We start from the raw sequence: 25,989 nt of genomic DNA on the forward strand, positions 1-25,989 counted from the left end.
AAAAGATAAACAAATCATGGTATAGTTTCTACTGGTCAGCAAGACGGTATATAAAAGACAAATTCAGAATCATAAAAATATTGAGTTAGAACAACTTTCACTGCACTGGGCATGGTTTGAATGTGGAATTCCCACCTTAAAATCTGAACTGAAACTGACTACTTAAGTTCCCTACAAAGCAAAATAAAATATTTCTTAAACCAGAGAAATTATTAAACTTTACAGGGACCAACAGCACAGAGGGACTGGACCAGCATGCTCAAATTTGAGAAAAACATGATGGCAGGAGCTATAGTAGTAACAGAAATATCCAAACAAAGGCTGAAGAAGAAAATATATGAATAAAAAGCCAAATGAAAACACTCCCCATACAAGTTTACCAACCAACAGAAGCGTGTACAAGGATGCATAAATGATTCTATTTCATTCTGAAAGCGAAACCTTTAAATCTTTGGTATATTTTGCCTGAGCTACAAGCCACCTTACATTGTCCATAGCAGAAGTGTACAAACATGGGGGGGGAAAAATGAGACCAAACATGTTTAGATACTCTTAATGCAATAAATCATCATCACTGGAGCATAATAAAAAAATCACATGGAGAGATATTAGAGCAGATGATTGAGGCTTTGGTCAAAGAGGTATGTTTTAAGCAGTACCTTAAAGGAGGAAACTGGGATAAAGAGGTAGAGATGTAAGATGGGAATTCCAAAGTTTGGAAAAAATTGCCCCTCTGGACCCTTTTTGTACCTCTCCCCTCTCACCTTAAACCGATGCCCTCTAGTTTGAGGCTCCCCTACCTTTGGGAAAAGATGTTGATTATCTACCTTATTTATGCTTCTCATTATTTTATAGGCCTCTATAAGATCACCTTAAACCTCCTACGCTCCAGGGAAAAAAGTCCCAGTCTCTCCAGCCGAGGCAACCCTGTCCAATGCTGGAACGATTAAAATCAGGGATGCTCAAAGTCAAAATTAGATAGGATCTCAGGGAATTGTAGGGCTGGAGGTTACCCAAGACCCTGTTTGAAAACAAGGATGAGAATTATAAAATCAAGACATCATTTGAGTCAATGTAGGTCAGCAAAGACAGAGGTAACAGAAGAGTGGGTCTTGATGCTGGTGAGGACATGGGCAACAAGCATATGGAGGATAGAATCTGAGGCGCCAGTAAGAAGCATGTTGGAATAGTTGAGTCTAGAGGTTACAAAGGCATGAGTGAAGGTTTCAGATATGTTGGGGCAGAGGCAAAGTAAGGCAATGTTACAGACGTGGAAATAGGTAGCCAGCAGAAACATGTGCCTGGAAGCTCATCTCACTGTCAAATATGACACTATGATTGTGAATAGTCTGGTTCAGTCTCAGTTGCCAGGGAGAAGGATGGAGTCATCACTAAGGAACAGAGTTTGGAGCAGGGATGGAAAAAAATAGTGCGTCTTCCTACTATTTAAAATTGGAGAAAGTTTCTGCTCATGCCAGTACCAGTGCTGAGTTAGGGGTGGGTTTTGTCAGTGTGCATGTGAAAACTAATACAGCTTTCAGATGATGTTGCTGAGGGGCTGTATGTAGATATGAAATAGGAAGGGGCCACGGATAGATCCTTGCATGACACCAGTGACAACAGAAGAGAAGTTGTACAGGCTCATAAGTCGAAAGCAGAGTCACAGGTGGACAGGGTGGTGAAGGAGGCATTTGGCATTCTTGGTTTCATTGGTCAGAACATTTAATACAGGAGTTAGGACATCTTGTTGAAGTTGTACAAGACATTGGTAAGGCCACACTTGGAATACTGTGTACAGTTCTGGTCACCCTATTATAGAAAGGATATTATTAAACTAGAAAGAATGCAGAAAAGATTTACTAGGATGCTACCAGGACTCGATGGTTTGAGTTATAAGAGGAGGCTGGATAGACTGGGACATTTTTCCTAGGAGTGTAGGAGGCTTGGGGGTAATCCTATAGAGGTCTACAAAATAATAAGGGGCATAGATAAGATAGATAATCAACATTTTTCCCAAAGGTAGAGGAGTCTAAAACTAGAGGGCATAGGTTTAAGGTCAGAGGGGAGAGATACAAAAGGGTCCAGAGGGGTAATGTTTTCCACACAGAGGGTGGTGGGTGTCTGGAACGAGCTGCCAGTGGTAGTATAGAGGCAGGTACAATTTTGTCCTTTAAAAAGTATTTAGACAGTTACATGGGTAAGATGGGTAGAGAGGGATCTGGACCAAATGCAGACAATTGTGACGAGCTTAATGGTTAAAAACTGGGTGGCATGGACAAGTTGGGCCAAAGGGATTGTTTCCATGCTGTAAATCTCTATGACTCTATGATCTTTTGGTTATGATTAGGTAAGAACGCCCATTTGAGAGCAGCCTCATTCAGCTCAACAACAGCGAAAAGGCTTCGGAGGATGGTGTAACTAACTGTGCCAAAGGTTGCAGACAGGTCGAGGAGAGGTAGTTTATCTTTACTGAAATCACACAGTATAGTATTTACACCTTTAAGAGCCATTTCAGTACTGAGACAGGGACAGACATCATAGGAGGGTTTTAAAGAAAAAAAGGGACATGGATTTGGAAGGTGACAACATGTTCAAAGACTTTGGATGGGAAAGGAAGGGTGGTAGTTTGCATGGTAAAGGGTTTCTTTCTTTTTGAGGAGTAAACCAGCAGTTTAGTGGGATTAGGGTTGAGGGGGCAGGAGGTGGGTCTCACAGATAAGCTGAGTTCAGAATGGGCATAAGGAGAGAAATTAGTGAGATGCGAGTTTAGTCCTAGGGATAGATACCTTCTCTCCCTCACCCATATTAGAAACATTTCAGCCACTGGTCTTTAAAGGAAGCAGCATCTTAAGGGTCAGATGATAAACTGTATTTTTCTTGCTCAATTGATGGCATCCTAAAAATACTTGACAAGTTACTACCCTGTACCTTCTTCATGGTGAGCAAATATCCCCATCACCGTTGACTCAAAATGATTTAACAACATGTAAACATTTTTATCAAGAAATAGGCTGAACAACAAGGTGCATGACACTGCAAAAGCTATTCTGAAGAAAACTGTGGACAAAATTATCAAAAGGTTAAACAGGATGGATTGGCAAAACACTTTCAATAGAAGGGTTACATTAAAACATCCGTGCGGAGGATATTTTCACTGCTTCAGTTTCTTCCATAAGCTAATCGTTTCCAATCTCCATCCTCCTTCATCCAACCAGAAAGTATGGAACCAGCAGTGATTCCCTCTTCCCAAGGTAATGCACAGTGAACCTCTCATCTTTGAGGCTAAGCAGGAATTACCTAAACTCTAAAAACAACGCTGCATAACAAACTTAAACACGATCCACAAATTCCCCGGCCTTGCCTGCAGTTGGGATTCTCTGGTCCCGCTGCTGTGAATGGAAATTTGGCCGAGTGCCAAATTCACCATTCTTGCTGGCAGTGGGGCATGAGACACCGGAGAATTCCAGCCTATATCTGTACAGTTTATACAACTACTTTCTAAGTGGTGAGGTGAATAATATCAACACACTGATACCAGAGGGAACACATAGTTTTAATTCCCCATATATGAAGTTTCAGACTTTAATCATGTTAAAAGTGTTCCGGACATTGAGCTTTCAAGACAGTTACTTCTTTTTTAACTTGAAGAAACAATGCCCTGAATGGAAGGTGGTGACCACACTATCTCTGTCTTGAAACAGGCTCACGTGGTTTAGTTGTCATGGGGAAAGAAACCCAAACCGAAATCTATTGCAAATCAGGTGACAGTTTTTACACCTCAAACACAAAAAAAGGGAAGAGTTGCTTTTTAGACACATTAAATGTAAGACAGAGAAAGAAATAACCGTTGAAAGGGGAAGCAGCAGCTACTTTGAAAAGCAAAGTGAACTGTTTTTGTGTTAACAACTACGCAGTTGCTACAAAAGTTGGTTTTCTGTTTGAAAGGAAGGGAACAGGACTGATGGCAGGAGTCGTCGAAGGGGGGCCTTGCTGGCGGGAGCCAGGTCTGGAATTCTCAGGCTGAAAGACACAATTTTACAAGGACATGGGAAGTTTCAAACTGGTGTCGTAGGGAAGGTGAACCTGCTGGAAAGCTGTGAATAAATGGGGACTTAATCGTGTTTTGCTACATCGCTTCCAGCAGCATGGCGAAAAGTAAAAATGTTTTGTACAGCTTATTTCAATTGAATTAGTTAATGCATAGGAACATTGGAGTAGGCTATTTGGCCCTTCAAGCCTGCTCCACCATTCAATTTGATCATAACTGATCTGGTTGCTGTCTCAGCTCAACCTTCCTATCTGCATCCCACAATCCTCAACTCCCTTGCCTAACAAAAATCCACCTAACTCAGCCTTGAATAAATTTAAAGGCCGTAGCCCCAATACTTTCGGGAGAAGAGAATTCTACAGGCTAATGACCCACAAGAGAAAAAAAAAATTCTCCTCGTCCCAGTGTGAAGCCTACTTTTAGTCTCCCCCACAACTGGAAACATCCTCCATATCATATCATATCCCCTCTCAAGCTCCTATACATTTCAATAAGATCACCTCTCATTCTTCTAAACTCCAACAGGTATAGGCCCACCTGATCAATCCTTGTTCATAGGATAAGCCCTTTGCCCAGGGAAGCGTCGAGTAATCCTGTGTAGTGCTTTTAAAGCATTACATATTTTTTTCAAATAAGCAGACCAAAGCTGTACACAGTACTCGAGCTGTGGTCTCACCAAGGCTCTGTACAGCTGCAGCAAAATCTCTTTACTTCTTTATTCCATTCTTCTTGCCATAAAGGCCAACATTCCATTTACCTTCCTCATCACTTGCTGTACCGCATAATAACCTTTGTGATCCACGTACCGGGACATAAATTTCTTTCGGTACCACTGAGTTCTGCAATCTTTATTCATTTAAATGGTAGACTGCTTTCCTATTCTTCCCATCAAATGAAGAATTTCACACACACCTGTGTTATACTCCATCTCACTTGCCCTCTCACGTAACCTGTCTACGTGCTATTGCAGACTTTCTGCCTCCTCTTGACAACTTAACTTCCTGTGCCATTTATTTAGTTTGATTCATCAGGTACCTGCTGGCTATGTTGATTTTAGTTTGTTAGTTACAGTAAAAGCCTTAGAACTTGAAACCTTGCCCTGTGCTTCCTTTTCAGTCACTGGGAAATTTAAAAGCATTTTTAAAAAGTTATTGGCATCTACAGGGGACATAACAGAGTGCTTATATACACCTCCTAGCTCCTGTTTTACATCAGTATTTGTGGGGGCCAAGAATGGGGCCCCCACCTACTGCTCAGTCACAGCAGACCATGAAAGTCAGTAACTAATTTTTTTTTGTACATATAAACTACAGCTATAACAGCAACAAGGCAGCTAAATGCATAAAAAGGAAAATTTGCCACACTTCTGCTCCTTAATGTTTTATGTCAATTCTTACTGGAAGGAATCAAGATGATGCAAATGAGGACAGCATTAGACATGTCCTCAAGAGTAAGTACCCTGCCACCGCTCATCAGGACTGATGTACAAATAAAAGATCACTTGAGCACAACTGGCACTTGTAGAATGGCACCTAGGTTAGAATTTACCCCGGTGAGAAAAAGTTTATTTAGCAAGAGAAATAAAATTGGAGGAAAATAGTTGAACAACAGACCAGAAGGTTCAGTTCTATTCCCAGTCAGTGCTGAATTACCTCATCACATCAAATGTGAAAAGTGCCATCAATACCTGGGACGGAACAGTAAAAAGATTGGGGTCACATCAATTAGGAAACCTCACGTTGCAAGTATGTATCTGGACGTCGGCAGAGGACAGGAGGAAAGGCTTGAATGAATGGAGTTAAAACCTGGTAAAACGTTAATGCTTTCAGAAGGGGAGGCGTGAAAAGGCAATTAGCAGAAAGTGGGAACAGGAGGAAAGAGATAGAAGTGTCTGAAGTGAAAACACAACTTTTGTTTAAAACTGCCATTTCTAAAGAAAGTGTTCACGATATATTCATGATGAAAAGTAAATATTAAAATTGAAAAAAAAAAAATTGCTCAGTACAAGGAAGCTCATTCTAGCCCACCCATTCAAAAAAAAAACAAGTCTCCCCATCTCAAACATGCTATATTTCTGAAATACATTTATGGTTTTTATATCCACTATCTGCCCAGAAGTCCATCACAAGTGTTGCCCACTGTGCGCTAGAAATTGCCTGATGTTAATCTTACTGTTTAATTTAGAGAATTGAAAACGTAAGAGTGGGGGTTAGATTGAATTTGAAGTAATATTCTAGGTTTACCTGTTCCACACTCTACACTGAAATATAAAGCCCTTTCTGCCACTCCTTTGAAAGCTTAAGATTCCCAAGTTTTGCTGGTCTTTCCTCATAACACAGTTCCCGGATGTCGAGAATCAGTCTAGGCAGATGGTCTCTACACAGACTCCAGGGCCTAAATGATTCACTTGCCTTGAAGAAGAGAACTAGACTTAACATTGGAAGCCTTGCAAGTTTAAACAAGCTAACCTCCTGTGGCATTGCTCAAGACACAAAATCAGGAAGCAGCGTACTTTCTACATTTTACGTACTGCACAACTTTCCTGTTGATTATACGCCTATATCTAAATTCTGTGAATACTTTCCCTAATCCATATCGATAGTACAGCGCAGATTTTAAAAATATAGTGTAGCCCAAGAAAGCAAGGACCAACAAGCGATGAGAAGCCCCAGTCAGCGTTCACTTGAACCAGTCAGTTTGGAAGCTTGCCACAGAAATCACACTGAGCTTCCTTAGGTCCATCGACAATAGTAAATGTTCAAAGTGGCATACTCAGACCAGTCACAATTACTATTGATCAATGCTAGCTGGCATAATTAACATTTGAAACAGGCATTGGCCAAATCAAACTAACGACAGAACACAACTCATTGAAAAGAAAATTAACAAAAGGCTTCTGGATTTGATCCAGCAACAACCCAAATCAGTTGCAATCAAAAACTCAAGAGAATGCGCTGCACATTTGGGATGTCTGCCACCATCTTATCCCAAGAGCTCAGGAAGTTTCCAAAGCTTGAGAGCACTTAATTGGGAAGAAAAAGCAGGATCACAGGTATTAAGCTTGTAGGCCAGTGTGCTGTACCAGGACATATGCGTGCTGAGATTCCTACAGATTAATGGCCATTCTAGCCAAATGAAAAGACCCGAATTGAAACTTTTAGAAAAAGCTATGCATATGTATATATAGATACAAAAATGGAATTAATGCTAGGATCTAGTTACTGAATAATAAATACTACCCTGATGATGTCCCAGGTATACAATTTTTAAAACAGTTAATAGAATTAAAAACACAATTAAAACTCAATTCTGAAGAGCTCCTTCACATGATGTGGGAGGAAGAGCTTAACCACCATTGCTTCCTAGCACTGGGTTTATTTTCACATGCAGTCAACCAAAATGAGTGTTTCTGCAAGTTTTTAAACAATGTTTCATTATAACTGCTTAAAAGCTTCAAAAATAACCTGAACAAATGGAACCGAGTGCTAGAACGCGAATGAACGTTTGGAGGATTCCAGATTTTGCTTGCGGTGAGTTAATTTATTTCAACCAATCGTAGCACAATAATAGGCTTTGGTGCCAATAGATTTGGAAGAGAATAGAGTCGAGTGGGGGTGGGAGGGGGGGAATGAAATCAGTGAGAAACTCCTGCTTGAATCACTATCCAGTAAACATTACGAGAGTGCACACGTGGACACTGCAGTGAAGCCTGATACTGTAATCAGCCATGTCCTTAAACATCAGCCTGCAATGCTCAGTATCTGAGGAAATGATTTCTCAGCTAACGTATCGGTACCAGCGGAACCGTACTCAGCACAAGTCACCACCTGCAGAACGGGGAGCAAAAAAGGAGATAAAGTTGATAAAGAGGGGCAGTGGGATAAAATGGGGAGGAGAGAAGAAGAACACTGTAAAATTGGAAGATACATACCTGGGACACATCTACAGGTAAGTACTTACCATTCAGGAGTACTTACTATAATTACCTTCTTTAAAATAGAAGTTGTTTGGAGACTGGAGTTATCCTTTAAGCAGCAATTCCAGGAACCCAGAAAGAAGAAAAAAATGCCGCATTGCCAAAAATTATTATACACACCAAGTTGAGTATGAATGATTTTTGTCATTTGTCTAACTTCTTTGAAAATATTATATTTAAATACAATTATACCTGGATACCTGTCCTGAAGGAAACCCGCACAGCCAGTTTCTAATCATCACCTTCGGAAAATTGATTATACTCCCACCCAACTGTTACAAAATATTGTCGGGACTAGTAACATAAAGTAAGACCGCTGATGCAATATAACCCTGGGAAGGATTTATCATAATCAATGAACAGTAAGCTGAAATGACAGACTGGGATCTGTCCCAATTTCAGCTAACTGTTCCCCTGCACATCTTCATTATTGTAGACTATTAGAGCTTTGAATAGGTAGCTCTGTGCAGTAGTGCAAAAGCACTGTAACACCAGTGTGCACAGTTGCAGAGCACACTGCTTCATCATCAAATGTAGCATGTAAAGCGGTGCACAAATAAGCAATAAAAAGTGTCACTAAGTTATTCTCAAACAGCCCCACCTACCAGTTAAAAGCAGCACTGATAGACAGTCAGAGCTCCACCCTAAGTGTTACATATATATATAGCTAAGAGATGAAAAGAAAAAGAATTGGGCAACACCTCGAAATTGCAGACAACAAAAATTGTGCATTCTTTTAACAAATTACCTATCCATTTGATTGTCCTTATGATAGCTTAACGTACATGACTTTATATTCATACTACCTTGCATAACAGAACTCTCCACCATGCTCCCCACCACCTGATAGCTCTAGATTTATCTTAAGTGTTAAAGAGTGAGTGAGAGGTCAGAAGGTTCCAGATATGGGGTGCGCTGAGGGGCAGCTGACAAATGTTTGCTGCTCCTAATGATTGTCCAGTGACTCCTGTTAGAACTGCTCGAGTATGGATGCAAAGAATGTTAAACTTTGCTCTGTTGGATCCGCGCAGGCTTTTGACTCCTGCACGCAGAAGGGAATGGGTAACTGGGCAAAGGTGAAGAGGAAGAACACAAAATTAATCAATGAAAAAGATGTAGCTCTGACACAGAAGTTTTTATACTGATTGTGAATTTCAGGGTTAAACGTACTGCCTCACTGAGTCTTACAGACCATGTAGATCCCAGCTCTGACTCCTTAATCTGCACAGAGTTTATTGACTTTGGCTGGCATCCTAGGACTAGGTACAGTAATTTAAAAGAAAAATCAGTGAGGGATTCTACTCGAAAGCTACACAGTAATCAGGTAAGGGCAGGATTATGGTTAACAGTCAGGGTAGAGCTTTTACAACAAACAAATCCAAGCTTTGGACTAACTTTGCTCCATGTACAAGGTTGATTTTTTTTCTATATCAGGTTGTTGCCAGTGCAATAATAAAGAAATGTACTATCAATCCAAACATCATGGAAATGCCTCATCTTCCACCAAAGAGTTGCACTCTTTCTTAGCCCAATCTGCACTTCACAATAACCACAACTGATGGGACATTCCACAACACAAACCACCTGCAGCCCTTTCCTCAGATTTTTGAGACGTCCTTTCCTCTTTTTGACTGTAGCTCCCTCCTCATCTCATCTTTTCTGGTGAGTTTTCAGGTACCAATTTCAATCTCTTTATCACTACCTAGCTCATCTCAGGACACAAGATGCAACTTACCTTCAGCTGCTTTCCTGGGCTTTTTGGGTGTCCTTTTCTCTTTCTTCTCCGCTTTAGTCTTTTTTCCTTTTTTGCCCTTTTTCTTTGAAGCCTCATAATCGCTGTCACCGTGGTCCAAATCGTCCTCACTCCCCATGTCCTCATCTGGAAGTAAATTACAGAACGCTTCTTAACAAAAACTAAACTGAACTGCTGAACATTTCACAAACATCATTGCCTGACTGGCAGAGAAAACTAAATTAGATATTCCTGAAACTGGGATAATGCTTCAGCCTTCGTTGCTAAATGAGTATGGATCATTTATATATTTTTTGTTAGAGGTAGGCAGAGAAGAGGAAGAAGGTCAAAGATTGACAGAACAATCTATTAACAGTTGAGCCCAATGGCAGGAGTTAATAACTTCTAAACTTATCAAGCTAAAACTGACAATCTGGGCAAGCGGCCTGCATCTCTACGCCAACCAATATTCTGTTTCTTCTTGGACAAGGAGGTGAAATACCATTCCCCAATGATGCTGTCATTCCAACCCCACCATGGCTGCCAATCTGGAACCAAGCAGGAAGGGAAATTAAAGACCCAACGCATGTTTACTGAGCAGCATCTGTTCATTCCAAGATGTACTGCTGCCATTTGCTATTCCATAATCAAGTTAATCACTTGAGGCTGTTTGCAAACCACAAAATCCACCCGCCCAGGAGGCTTGAAAAGTAGTATGGAAACACACAGGACAATAACAGAACAGGCAAGCAAAGTCACAATCAATCATCCACAAGGATAAATCAAGACACGTGCATATACACGTAAAGGGCGGGGGGGGGGGGGGGGGGGGGGGGGGGGAGAGAGAGAAAAGAGAAAACAAGATCAAAACAGAAGAAAACTACAACCACTAGCACAGAAAATGACGTGTCCTATTTAGTAATCTTTTAACATGAATCTACAGAATCCACTTCAGCAATTTGCCACTGATCCAAAAAATTGCAGCAAAACACTGTTAAGCTTTAGTTTGCTTGAATTTCAAGTAGAGAGAGTGGCAAGAGAGTTCAAGCCTCTCTGTGGATACAAGAAAGCAGTCACCTTAAACTTACTATGCTATTTTGGCATAAAACGTGTTTTAGTAAAGTTACGTTCTCAAGATTTCCAATAAAAATGCTTCCCCATTGCTAAACTTCTACGAATTAGAAATTACTACCCATTAAAATTCTCTTCTGGTACGATGTAAAGATCAGGAAATTGCATTCAACAAGTTTTTGAAAAGTCGCACATCGTTTTCTCATTATTGTCAGCTTGACATTAATTTTAGTTACTTTTCCTCAAGCTCCTTTAGTTTTTCTATTGTAAACCATCCGCTAAGGATGAAGCCTGCCCTATGTGTCCCATCAGCCAAAGGCTTCATCCTACAAAGCCCCATCAGCAGCTGGTCAAATTTCTAACAGAATGTAGGCATGTCACCTCCAGGAATAATCAAAACCTAGAAATGCAGAGCTACGAGACATACTGCTACACTTATATTAGGTTGCTTCCTTCAGTCTGACCTTTAACCTGTACCATATAGTTTAATGTAAACCCACCAGGTGAATGGGATGCCTCCTTCTTTGACAGGGCAATGGCAGCCTTCAGGTCCTTCTCATACAACTTGTCGTCTGATTCCTCACTGCAAAATCAAAGAAGAATCCATGTCAAAACAAGAGATTTACATACAAATTACCCTAATACAGTGGAGCCCCGTTATAACACGATGGTTGGGGTCCATAAAAGCAGGGTCGCAAAAAAAGCAGGGTCGCGCTAAATTTGCCAATTATTAGCGGGAAAAAAAGGGTCCAATGACACCATCGCGTTATATGCGAATTCGCACTAAATCGGGGCTCCACTGTATCAAGAGGTTTCCCCCAATTTTGACAATGATGCATTGTAGGCGGCACAGTGGTTAGCACTGCTGCCTCACAGTGCCACGGGACCAGGTTCGACTCCGGCTTGGGTGACTGTCTATGTGGAGTTTGCACGTTCTCCCCGTGTCTGCGTGGGTTTCCTCTGGGTGCTCCAGTTTCTTCCCACAGTTCAAAGATGTGTAGGTTAGGTGGATTAGCCATGGTAAATGTGTGGGGTTACGGGGATAGGGTGGGTGGGCCCGGCTAAGAGACAGTGCAGACTTGATGGGCCGAATGGCCTCCTTCCGTGCTGTAGGGCTTCTATGGATTCTGTGTGTCAACTAAACAAATCCTTCACTCTGGTAACGAACCCATGAAGAGTTGTTTATGATATCTATTCGGTCAACTTGAATATCATCAATTTTATGGTCAAGAATGGCCACCAACATGTGGCCATTATCTGGCTTGCTGGAGGTGAATATAAACTTGTGCCTCAGAGCAGAAACAACATGTCTAGCAACAACACTTTTGTCCCACACTCAGAAACCGCAAACACTGGTAGAGAGGTATATCGCTTTCTATCCCAAAAATAAATTAAAGCCTGTCTTTTGCACCTTGCCACATATACCCACATAATGCAATCCCTTAAAAAATTCTATAAAACCAAAATGACAGACAATGAAGGAGTTCACATAAATGTTACCTTTCATCTCGTGCGTTTTTTGCAGACTTCCGTTTGTTTTTTCCTTCCCTGGGAGATGCTCGAGCTCTCTTAGCAGGAGGGGGTGAATCTCTTCCATAAGCTTCATCTGCAAATAGAGATCCGGTTAATTTTGCTATTTTACCAATTCTTTATATCCACAATGACAAATAGAATTATTCAGTTTTAATTGGGAAAGAGGGGGAAAAACCTTATTCAAAAACATGTGATAACGCCCAGACAGGTAGCCTGCACTGAAATGGAGGTTGAGATCCAATTAAATGCAATCGTTCTACGATTATGCCACAGAAGCAAGCAAATATGGTAGAGACAATACATGCATAGAAACACAGCAAATTTTCATCACCTCTGGAGATTTTCCCTCCGCAGTCTCCAATTGGGGCGGCATGGTAGCACAATGGTTAGCACAGCTGCCTCACAGCGCCAGGGACCCAGGTTTGATTCCCGGCTTGGGTCGCTGTCTGTGTATAGTGAACAGGTGCGTGTCCCTCAGTGTACCCGAACAGGCGCCGGAGTGTGGCAACATGGGGATTTTAACAGTAACTTCATTGCAGTGTTAATGTAAGCCTACTTGTGACACTAATAAATAATCTTTAGATAAAATAAATATATAAACCACTGTCGATCAACAGCACATAACCCACTTCTACCTCCTTCTCAAAATCCACAAACAGGACTTCCCTGGTCGACCCATTGTACCAGCCTGTCCCTGCCCCACAAAACTAATTTCTTTCTTTTGTGGATTATGTGGAACACTCCTTGTTCCAGTCCTACTCAGGCCACCTCCCACAAGTTTTTTTCCCCCTGTTACATCGATGACTATATTGGTGTTGCTTCATACTCTTGCCTGGACCCAAAATATTTGATCAATTTTGCTTCCAATTTCTACCTCTCTCTCACCCTCACATGGTCCAGTCCCCAACACTTCTTTTCCATGACCCATCTGTCTCGGGTAATAAACCGACCAACATTCATTGCAAATCCACTGACTCCCACAGCTAACTCAACTGCAGCTCCTCACGCCCTGCTTCCTGTACAGATTCCATCACATTCTCCCAGTTTCTCTGTCGCATCTGTTCCAATGACGCTACCTTTGAAAATAGCACTTCTGATAAACTTCCCTGTAGTTCCACCCATTTCCACACCTTTGCCCTCACCCCAAGAAAGATGATAGGGTCCCTCTTTTACTCACTTCCCACCTCACCAGCCTCCATATTCAAAGGATTCATCTTCCGCCATTTCTGTTAACTCCAGCATGAAACTACCACGAAACACATCTTTCCCTCACCTCCATCAGCATTCCACTTCTCCTGTGACATCCTGGTCCACTCCTCCAACATGCAAACTCCCCAATCCCTTCCCATGATACCTTCCCTTGCAACCACAGGAGGTGCAGCACCTGCCCCTTTACCTCCTCCCTCCTCACCATTCAAGGCCCCAAACACGCACCTTCAGGTTATGCAGCGTTTCCTTCAATCTGGTCTACTGTATTTGCTGCTCCCAGTGCAGTCTCCTCGATGTTGGGGAGACTAAATGCAGACTGGGTGACCGCTTAGCGGAACACCTTTGCTCCATCTGCAAGTTTGGCCCCAACCTTCCTGTAAATTTGCCAGTTTAACTCAGCACCTTGCCTTCATGCTCACATGTCTGTCATTGGCTTGCTGCAGGGCTCCAATGAAGCCCAACGCAAGCTGGAAGACCAACCTCTCACCTTCCATTTAGGCGCAGTACAGCCCTCAACATTTGAGTTTAGCAACTTTAGACTGTGACCTTCCTCCTCCATTTTAACCACCACCCCCCCAAATCTTTTTAAATATCCCATTAATGCCTCAATGCAATAACCCTACCTCCCCCCCCCCCAAAAAAAAACCAGGCCAACTGTCTCATGGTAAGGTTGCTACATCTTGTTGCAATCTCTTCTAACTATAGTTTAATACCCAACAAGTTTCTTCCTGATGATTTACAGAATCTCTACAGTGCAGAAAGAGGCTATTCAGCCCATCGAGCCTGCACCGACAACAATCCCACCCAGGATCCATCCACATGACCCCATGTATTTCCCCTGCTACAATTTAGCATGACCAATCAACCTAACCCACACATCTTTGGAGTGTGGGAGGAAACCCACACTGACACGAGAAGAAAGTGTAAAGTCCAGACAGATAGTGACCCGAAATTGAACCCGGACCTCAGTCAGACTGACTCGAAATATTAACCTGTTTCCGCTATAGTAACAGCATCCTGGTGTCTTTAAACTTTAAAAGTGTCTAATGGAGCGTAGAGGTGCAAACTGCTACGAGTCATAGCAGCTTAGCTTTATAGAAACTGCTGGTTAGACAGAGTTCCATAAAACACTTTAAAATGGTCAGAAAAACAAAAGGACTGTGAATGAGGGGGTCAGATATGAAGAGAAATTTATTTGATGCAGGAGAGAAACAAGTGAGAAAGAGACAGCAACTGGAACCAGGTTGCAATCAGGTTAAATCAAACAAATCACGCGAGCAGATTAAATTGTAATAAACAGAACTCCAAATCACTCCAAGGATTCTTTAATTTTTGCGGCCATGTTGCCATTTAATAAAATGGTTGACATGCACGGATTAATGCTCTAACCTGTACACTGTCGACCTCCTGATCAATTAAAAAAGTCATTTTTCCCTTGATTCCTGCTAAGGTAGCAAATCCCCTTGTAACCTCACCAATTGCCTTTTACATGATGCAAGAGTCAGGTGGGAGACTATTTAATCACAAGGTGATATTGTGACCATACATGATCCTGTTCTTACGCAACCCACATATACACATTACCAACAAGGTCAGAATAGCACATGAATGCAGGTCAATTTTACCCTCCTCGTCCATGGCCTGGTGGGGAACTGCCGTAAATCAGCACAAATCAGGCAGAGATAAAAAAAAGCTGGGATTCAAACAGAATCGCTTGGTCTATGTAAGCCATTGAGGAATCACACCTGCTTAAATTTTGCAATAGGAATAACGGTGAGGCAAACGCAGTCACCATTATTACGCAGTAAATCAGACAGCAACTTCTTGTGTAAACAGAAAATACTGATAGTACTCAACAAGTCAGGCAGCATCCGTGGAGAGAAACAGTTAACATTTCAGATTGATGGCCCTTCATCAGAATCAGTTCCAACGAAGGATCTTCAGACTGAAACATTAACTCCACAGATGCTGACTGACCTGCTGAGTGTTTTCAACATTTTGTTTTAACTTCCAGCGTCGGCAATATTGCGCTTTTGTGTTGTTCTAATAACTGCTAGTGCCTGCACACACACAGTAAAACACTGAAGTCTGGAAGTTGCTGTCTGACTTACTCTGCTTCAGAGAGATTTGGCATTAAAACACATTCTTAAACTCTTTCATGGGAGGTGAGTGTCACTGGTCATTTGTTAGCCGCCCCTTACTGCCCTTGAACTCAATAGCTTGTTAGACCAGTTCAGAAGGCAGTTAAGAGCCAACCACATAGCTGTGGATCTGGAGTCACGTGTAGATCAGACTGGGCAAGGACGGTAGATTTCTTCTAGGTGGATTTTTACAACAATTGATGATAGCTGTCATGGTCACAATTATTCATTTTATATCCTAGATTTATTACTTGAATTTAAATTTCATCTGTTGTGGGATTTGAACTTCTGTCCTTAAGAGTATCAGCCTGGGCCTCCGGGTTATTATTTCAGTGACATTATAATGTTATAGCTAGGCTCCATGAGAAACTCAAGGTAATCAGGAAAAGTCAACATGGTTTTGTGAAAGGGAAACCACGTTTAACCAACCGATTGCAGTTCTCTGAAGAAGTAATGTGCGCTGCGGGTAAAGTGGAACTAGTAGACATACGATACTAAGATTTGATAAGGTGTCACATAAAAGGTTATTGCAGAAAATAAAAGCTCACGGTGTAGGGATAACATCTTAGCATGATAGAAGATTGGTTGGCTGGCAGAAAACAGAGTACGCATAAATGGGGTATTTTTCCGATTGGCAGTATTGAACAAGTGGAGCCCCAAAAGAGTCCATGCCGGAGCCTCAACGTTTTACAATTTATATCAATGACTTAGGTGAAGGGAGTGAAGGCACGGACCTAATTTTGCAATGACAAAAGATAGTTGGAAAATACGTGAAGAAGTAGTAAGGAGGTTGCAGATGTATATAGATAGGGTGAGTGAGTGGATAAAAATCTAGCTGATGAAGTATAATATGGGAAAATGTAAAGTCTGCACTTTGACAGAAGAATAAAGAAGCAGAGTATCACTTAAACAGAGGACTGCAGAATTCAGAGGTGTAGAGGGATCTAGGTGTTCTAGTGCATAGGTCACAAAAGTTAGTGCCGATACAACAATTAAGGAGGTTAATATTATCCTTTATTATAAGACGAAATGCACATAAAAGCAAGGATGGTATGCTTCAGTTATATAGGTAATTGGTGAGACCGTATCTCTAATATCGTGTGCAGTTCTGGCCTTATTTAATGAACGCTATAACTGCATTGGAGGCGGTTCAGAGGATGTTCACTAGATTGATAACCTGTAAAGTGGGTTGACTTGTGAGGATAGGTTAGACAGGTTGGACTTATTTACACTGGAATTTAGAAGTGTGAGGGGTGACTTGACTGAAGTATACAACGTTCTGAACAGTCTGGACAAGAAAGATGTGGAAAAGTATGTGGGCGTGTCCAGAACTAGGGGGCACTGTTTCAAAATTAGAGGTCACCCTTTTAGGACAGAGATGAGGAGAATTGTTTTCTCTCAGAGCATTGTCCAACTTTGGAGGCAGGGTCATTGAATATTTTTAAGGTGGCAGAACCTTGTTTGGCAAGGGGACCAAAGGTTATTGGGGGTAGATAGGAATGTAGAATTGGAAACAAACAGAAAACCCATGATTTTACTGAATGACACAGCAGGCTTGAGGGGCCACTTCAGCACCTATTTTCGTAGCAAAAACAGAAAATGCTGGAAAAACTCAGCAGATCTGACAGCATCTGTGGAGAGAGAATAGGACCAACGTATTTTGCTATTTTCGTGTTTGCATTGATCATTGGGCCATCATTTCGACATAAAAGGTGCAAAGTTTTGGGGCATATCTGCTATCTAAACCAGAAAAGTTAAGGCATTGATGTGTAAATTATCTTTTAAACAATGCAAGTCTTAATTACTGCCTAATAATCTCCAACACTGAAAATTTAACTTCACAGGTATGCAGTCTCACTGCTTCAGAATTTAACTACTGTTGGAATTTTTTTTAAAGTACCTATCTCTTAATACCTCTGTCAATTCCACCTTTCATCATAGAATCCCTACAGTGCAGAGGAGGCCATTCGGTCCATCGAGTCTGCACTGGCTCCCTGACAGAGAGTCTTACTCAGGTCCTCTTCCCCACCCTATCCGCATACCCCCATGTATTTACCCTGCTAATCCCCCTAACCTACATGTCTTTTGACACTACGGGTCAATTTAGCATGGCCAATCCACCTAACCTGCACATCTTTGGACTGTGGGAGGAAACCCACGCAGACACAGAGAGAATGTGCAAACTCCACACCGACAGTCACCCGAGGCGGAATTGAACCTGGGTCACTGGAGCTGTGAGGCAGCAGTGCTAACCAGTGCCACTGTTCTGCCCCCTTTCTTTCCTTTTTATTTTGTTTTTTGTGCATGACCTTCCTGAAATAAAAATTTTAACCTCTCCCTCCTGGCTTTGACTCTGCATAGCTCGGTGAAGACTCTTCAACCTGGTTGGCTGAAGGGACATGCTGTTACTTGCCTTGCTCACACAGTTCACAGATCCCCTCTACAGAATTACTGCCCTGGAGAGGATCCTTAGTAATTTTAAGTCACACTCAAAAACCCAAGCAAATGTCTGAGGGCAGCTGCAAGAATAATGAAGCCGGGTTTCTTCACGCTGATCATATCTGGGTAGTAATGCACTAGTGTAATGAACCATTGAGGAGCTCAAGTTAGAAATTCAGACGTAATAGAAGACAACAGAAATGGTTCAGATGTCAAACCCATCCAAGTCCCATGAAGTATCATTGTCTTACATCAGTCTTCTACTTAACACTCAATATCACATGAAACTCGCAAGAAACTTAGATGCATACACACCAATCACTCTCAATAGCAATAAAGTTGACCAAAATAAACATGCATGTTTTAAAACAAAAGTCACAACCCAAAATAGTATAGACCAATGTGACAGTTCATTTGACATAACCTCAGCTCAGCTACCACTAAATTATTCGAACTCATGACAAATAGGTTCTGCATATCTTGTTTTGCCAGTACCATTTTAAAACCAGGTTTGCCATTCATTTTCATTCTACTTAACCTGCTTCTATTCCCTTAATCGAAAACCTGGTCATACAGCGTACCTATAATAGAGAATGCTTTAGGAACACACATTTGGAGTGATCATGATAACTATTGGCTAGAAGGACCTTCAGAAAATAGGTATAGTTATATGATTACCACCAGCAATGCAACGTTAACTTTTTTTGAGATCACAGACTGACGACTGTAAGAAGTTTGTGGGATAAAGCTGAGTGACTTGAACGTGGTGGTTACCATCGACCCCAAACCGAACTGGATCAACCACATAAATTCTGTGGCTACAGGAACAGGTCAGAGACTGGGAACTGTATGGTGAGCAACTCACCGCCTGACTTCCCAACATCTACTAGGCTCAAGTCAGGAGTGCGATGGAATACTCTCCACTTGCCTGAATAGTGCAGTCTCAACAACAATGAAGAAGCTTGACACCATCTAGGAAAAAGTAGAATGCTTGTTTGGCACCCCATCTACCACCTTCAACATTCACTCTCTCCACCACTGGCATACACTGACAACTCACCAAGGGTCCGTCAACAACGTGTTCTAAACCTGTCAGCCCCATCACCTCGAAGGACAAGGGCAGGAGAGGCATGGGAACAGCATCACCTCCTTCAAGTTCCCCTCCAAGCCACGCACAATATGGAACCATATCATCGTTTATTCACTGTTGCTGAGTGGAAACCCTGGAATTCCCTTCCTCACAGCGCTGTGGGTATACTTACACTGCATGGACTGCAGCGGTTCAAGGCTACAGCTCACCACCACCTTCTCAAGGGCAATTGGGGTGGGCAATAAATGGTGGCATAGTCAGTGACACCCACATCCCATGGAAGAAAAAAAACAAACCCAAATAATCCTGCCCTGTAAAGCACAGAGACCTAAAGGTTCTGTGCTTCGCTGTGACACTTCCCATCAAGCTAATCTTGTCCACTAGACCTTATTCACACGAAAATGCTGACCGCTCAACCTTTATTCCAAACCCCGGTCCCCACATCATCTATTCTCTTTTCACAGGTGCTGTCCCACTCACCTTCAAAATCTGCCTATATCACCACTCTCCTCATAAAACACTTAACTTGCAATGGCAAATTACCAGCCCATCTTCAATCTCTTCAAAAACTTACTGTCTTTGTAGATGCTGTTGGTTCTGAAATTCACATCCATCCTTACTGAATTTCCATGTTTGAATCACTCCAGTCAGATTTTCAACCTTGCCACAGTGTCAATTTGACCTCAGTCACTAATTACATGTGTTGCCGTGGCAAAATATCCCATCTGCAGCTACTAACAATCGACCACATCATCCTCCTGCAACACTTTCCTCCCTCATCCAGATGAGTACAGCCCACCCTTGCCCGATTCCAATCTTATCCCTCCAGGTGCAGCCAGAGATTCAACTGCAATTGGCTTCTCATCTCACTCCTGCGCTGTTACCTCTGGAGTACTCCCAGAATCTATCCTTAGTCTGATCCTATTTATCACTTGCATGCTGCTACTTGACAGCATCACCAGCAAACTGAATATCAGGTTCCACACATACGCTGACAACATCCACCTCTCCTTTACCATCACCCTCCTCGATCCCTGCATTGTCTGACGTACCAGTCTGACTTCAAGCAGATGACGAAATATGTTCCCAACTAAATATCAGGAAAACCAAAGCAAATTTTTGGTCCTGACCATAAACTCAGTCCCGTTGCCACCAATTCCAACCCTTTTGAGGCTGAACCAGATCACTTGTGACCTTGATGTCGTATTTACCAAGAGTGAGCATCCATATAGAAACATAGAAAATAGGTGCAGGAGTAGGCCATTCGGCCCTTCGAGCCTGCGCCACCATTCAATATGATCATGCACTTTCAGTATCCCACTCCTGCTTTCTCTCCATACCCCTTGATCCCTTTAGCCACAAGGGCCACGTCCAGCTCCCTCTTGAATATATCTAATGAACTGGCCCCAACAGCTTTCTGTGGTAGAGAATTCCACAGATTCACAACTCTGGGTGAAGAAGTTCTTCCTCATCTCAGTCCTGAATGGCTTACCCCTTATTCTTAGACTGTGACGCCCAGTTCTGCACTTCCTCAACATCAGGAACATTATTCCCGCATCTAGTCTATCCAATTCCATCAGGATTTTATATGTTTCTATGAGATCCCCTCTCATGCTTCCAAATTCCAGTGAGTACAAGCCCAGTCGATCCAGTTTCTCTTCATGTCAGTCCTGCCATTCCAGGAGTCAGTCTGGTGAACCTTCACTTGTCTCCCTCAATAGCAAGAATGTCCTTCCTCAGACTATGAGACCAAAATTACACAATACTCAAGTGTGGTCTCACCAAAGCCCTGTATAACTGCAGCAAGACATCCTTACTTCTCTACTCAAATCCTCTTACTACGAAGGCCAGCATACCATTAGCTTTCCTTACCGTCTGCTGAACCTGCTGCCAACCTTCAGCGACTGTTCCACCATGACACCCAGTCACATTGCACTTCCCCTTTTCCTAAACTGCCACCATTCAGATAATAATCTTCCTTCCTGTTTTGCCAAAGTGGATAACCTCACATTTATCCACATTATATTGCATTTGCCAAGTATATGCCCACTCAGCAAGCCTGTCCAAGTTACCCTGCAGCCTCTTAGCATCCTCCTCACAGCACAGACTGCCACTCAGCTTAGTGTCATCTACAAATTTGGAAATATCAGCACTTCAAGACTTCCACCTCCATAGAATCACCTGTCTCAGCTCCTGCCTCTACTCATCTGCTGTAACCCACATCCATGCTTTTGTAACCTCTAGACTTGACTATACCAGTGTTATTCTGGCTTTATTGGCTTTACATCCTCCATAAACTTGAGGGCTTACCCAAAACTCTGCTGCCCATAGACAATTTCAGAGGCATAAACACCAATTAGCACCCTCAAGAAATTGCATTTTTTTAAATTTACAAGACAAGCACCAAGACCTGTTCCTCCATCCCTGTGCTCATTGATTTACAATCTGGAAATGCCTCAATTTTAAAATATTCATCCTTGCTTTCAAACCCCTCCATGGGCTCATGCTTCCCCACCTCCTTCCTAGAATTCTGTGCTCCACATCACTTCTCTTGTACATCTCCATTTCTCCCATCATTGGCAACAGCAACTTCAAAAAAAATCAGGCCCAAAGTTCTGCAATTACCCACCTAAGCATCTCCACATGTCGCGCTCTCTCCTGCACAAATACGCTCTTCACATCTACCTCTTTGACTAAGTTTTTGGTTACTTGTCCTAATATCATGCGGCTGGCTCCGTGTCAAATTTTGAGTGATAACACTTGCGAAGCTCCTTGTTTTTACCACATTAACACAGGTACTAAGTAAATGCAAGCTGTTTTTGATAGATGGTGCCAATGGGTCCATGAACATATTAAAACATGAATAAGCAGCCTTAAGGAATTAGGGATTTTTTTCTTCAATTCACAAGACAAGCTACTTAAAAATTACCTGATGCCATGCATAGTACATACCATCAGAGTCTTCAAACTGTGAGTAGTCAATGACCTTCCTATTCCTGAGAAAAATAATAAAGAATAGTTAATTTTGCTTTATAATGTTGTGAAACACCATGAAATGTTTTAATACATCAAAAAATGTTATACAAATACAAGTTGTAGTAGTTACTGCAGTCCCAAAAAGATAAATTTGAGAAATTTTAACATTAGAGTTACAATTTTGAAACATTCATTGCCCAAACTGTCACTACTTCGATGAGGACCTATAACCACAGATTTTTGCAAAGATCTAGTACCCTTATACCTCTTGGCTCTCTGTTACGGTATAATATTTGCACAGGAACAGACTGCATCCTGTTTGGGGAGGAAGTGGAATTAATATTGGGGAGAATAAGAGTAAACTGCTATGATAAAAGCAAATTACTGTGGATGCTGGAATCTGAAACAAAAACAGAAACTGCTGGAAAATCTCAGCAGATCTGACAGCATCTGTGGAGAGAACAAAGCTAACATTTCTAGTCTGGATAACCCTTCGTCAGAGGTCATCAGAGTCGGTTTAAATTTAAAATCCTTTAATCAGCCTATCTATTCACATGCTTATAAACAGCTCCAGCCATTTGGGATGTCCAAAAATTGGACCTTAACAGTAAAATATTGTGGATGCTGGAAATCTTGAAGATTTGAAAATGCCAATTAATCAACCAGAAACGTAATTTTGTTTTCATCTTCAAAGATGCTGGAAAATTAGCATAGGGATGCAAATACCTGAGTATTTACAGCATTTTCTGTTTTAAAAAAAATTATCTGAAAAGATTATCCTGATAAAAATTTTAATTACACTGCTAGATTTCAGATTATATTGATAACTCATTTTGAGGGAGAAATAATTATTTTCTATTTACATTCTAAACCATCTTGAAACTGAATGCATCTGGACTTATTGTTGTACAACCTATCCTTTCAACAAAAACACACCCTGTATTCATTTCCAGTCAGCCATAGAAGTCAAGCTTAAACATACAGACTACAGGTACAAACTTAATTTACTTCAATTAAAACAAAAGTCTGCCATGATAGCTCCTTGGGTACTTTAGGTGCACTAGGGAGATAGATCACTTGATTTAAAAGACTTAAGTCTCCTATTTACTTCACAAGGAATTCAGAACAACAGTATCTGGAATGCAGTCACAGCATGAGCCCATTTGTTCCTCCAACTTCCCAGAAACCACATGTCTTTTGCAGGACACAATTCAAAATGGAGACCTAGATGCTGACTTTGCTTAATAAATCTTACATGGAATACAACAAGAGCCAATTTTTAATAAAAAATTAAAATCCCACAAACGTACTGAAGAGCATACCAGCACCCATATGCAAATACATCTTTGCACGCAGCCAGGCCCTTAGAGCAAACTGGAATATATAAATAAAAAACATGGGAATCCATAAAATGAATCTAAACGCTTAAATTCCAATGATAGGGTGAGTAATTTGAATTGGATTCCATTAGATTTAGCTGTTCTAGGTCAAGGCAGAGAGCAGAAACGGTTGCATAATACAACAATAAAGAATTGGGGGGGGGAAGAAGATATAATGATTTAATTAAGAGAGATGAAAATGAAAGCTAATTTTTTTTAAATGTTGAGCAAAGGGGGGGGGGAACACATTTTGTGTGGATTATTACCAAAACCCGAAATTTAAGAGGGAAAGAAAGGAGATTGGGGGGTGGGGGGAGAGATATAATGATTCTAATTAATCCAGAGATGAAAATGAAGGCTGGTTAAAATAAAAATGTTGAGCAAAGGGGGGAGGGAAAACACATTTTATGGGGATTATTACCAAAACTCGAAATTTAAGAGGGGAAAGGAAGGGGGTTGGGGGGTGGAATTACCCTTTAAAACGACAGGACCACCCCCTCCTTCCCCCTTTTTTAATGAAATAAATAACTTAAAATTATATTTTTCACTCAAATAAATAAATTTGCACTGCAATCCCCCCCCCCCCCCCCCCCCATATCATTACAAATGCTCCCACATACGAACCTGACAGGTCTCGACATCTCTTCGGCGGGAACGGGAGGGCTTTCGAAGAATAAAACCAAAGATTATATTTTTCCTCCCCCACCCCCCCCCGTGTTCTTTTCCTTTGCTGGGAAAACGAAGATGAAAATAATTTTAAAAGAATAAAAATCACCAAGGGAAAATTCTGCAGGCCTCAGGCTTCGACGCACGGTCGGACAACCGACAAACCCCCCTCTCTCTCTCTCTCTCTTTAAATTTGTTTTAATTTTAAAACAAAATAACAACAAAAAGAGTAAGGTAAATGTGTGAGGCCGCGCTTCCGAAGCTTGTTTTTTTTTGTTCTCTCTATTTTGTTAAAGCGATGTTGTTGTGTGTTGAAGGCTGAGGGAGGTTGAATTGTGACTGAAAAATTTCCCCCCCCCCTTCAGTCACTCAATGGACAACTCGGGGAGGTAAAAAAAAAAGAGCCCAAATACTTCCAGGGCAACCTAACTCGCTGGGGGCCCGCGCGGGTCCCGCCCCCTCTCCCCGCCCATTGGCGCGTTTGAAAAACAACCGCCACGCCCATTGGCCGCGCCGCCTGTCCATCAGCCCAAGGGAGGGGGGCGGGACCAAGGTGACCAGCAGGTTGGGTTGCGCCCTCCCCCCCTTTTCTTTCCCCCCCCGCGCGCGTCGCGGGGGGCGCCCACGGAATCCAAGCAAGCGCCACCCCCTCCGTTTCGCCTCGGCACATTCGCCACGCATCGCGGCCAGGCGAAAAGGAAACGGGCGCAAATCCCCTCACTTTCCTCAGATTTTCCTTCTCGCATCCCTCCCTGATTTTTTTAAAAAAAATTAAAAATAAAACGATCGGTTTATCCAAAGTTTGAAGGTCTGCTGTTTTCCCTTTTCGGCAGATTCGCCGCGTTTCACAATTAAAAGTCTGGTTGGCAGGCAGGCAGGCTGGCGGGCGGTGTGTGATTTATCTCCGCAAACCCAGTACTGCGGATCTTAACTCTTAATGCTTCGCCATTCCTTTTCTTCTTCATGGCAACACCCCTCCACCCACACACACGCACAGCGGGCTTCTCAAAATTTGGCGGCAAAAACCCTTCCACCATTATCTGAATGGTGCAAATGCAGATTTCCTTCCAATACTGCAGTCACAGACCCCAATACTGCAGCCCAAACCCCAATACTGCAGCCAAAACCCCAATACTGCAGCCAAAACCCCAATACTGCAGCCACAGACCCCAATACTGTAGCCCAAACCCCAATACTGCAGCCAAAACCCCAATACTGCAGTCACAGACCCCAATACTGCAGCCCAAACCCCAATACTGCAGCCCAAACCCCAATACTGCAGCCAAAACCCCAATACTGCAGTCACAGACCCCAATACTGCAGCCCAAACCCCAATACTGCAGCCAAAACCCCAATACTGCAGCCAAAACCCCAATACTGCAGTCACAGACCCCAATACTGCAGTCACAGACCCCAATACTGCAGTCACAGACCCCAATACTGCAGCCCAAACCCCAATACTGCAGCCGCAGACCCCAATACTGCAGCCACAGACCCCAATACTGCAGCCCAAACCCCAATACTGCAGCCCAAACTCCAATACTGCAGCCACAGACCCCAATACTGCAGCCACAGACCCCAATACTGCAGCCACAGACCCCAATAGTGCAGTCGCAGACCCCAATAGTGCAGTCGCAGACCCCAATACTGCAGCCGCAGACCCCAATACTGCAGCCACAGACCCCAATACTGCAGCCACAGACCCCAATACTGCAGCCCAAACCCCAAT

General features: G+C 42.3%; 1 protein-coding gene across 1 annotated transcript in view; it reads right to left on the reverse strand.

Annotated features, from left to right (window-relative positions):
• nucks1a (nuclear casein kinase and cyclin-dependent kinase substrate 1a) overlaps positions 1-24,662 on the reverse strand; it is a 36,122-nt gene extending 11,460 nt beyond the window's left edge. The window contains exons 1-5 of the mRNA XM_078242162.1: positions 24,219-24,662; positions 22,192-22,235; positions 12,328-12,433; positions 11,328-11,410; positions 9,760-9,903 (exon numbers count right to left, since the gene is read on the reverse strand). Coding sequence (XP_078098288.1) covers positions 9,760-9,903; positions 11,328-11,410; positions 12,328-12,433; positions 22,192-22,235; positions 24,219-24,235 — 394 coding nt within the window. The 5' untranslated portion in view covers positions 24,236-24,662. The remainder of the gene's footprint in view (positions 1-9,759; positions 9,904-11,327; positions 11,411-12,327; positions 12,434-22,191; positions 22,236-24,218) is intronic.
• Between the last annotated feature and the right edge of the window lie 1,327 nt (positions 24,663-25,989).

Source organism: Mustelus asterias, chromosome 25 (assembly GCF_964213995.1).
Source record: "Mustelus asterias chromosome 25, sMusAst1.hap1.1, whole genome shotgun sequence".
NCBI lineage: Eukaryota > Metazoa > Chordata > Chondrichthyes > Carcharhiniformes > Triakidae > Mustelus > Mustelus asterias.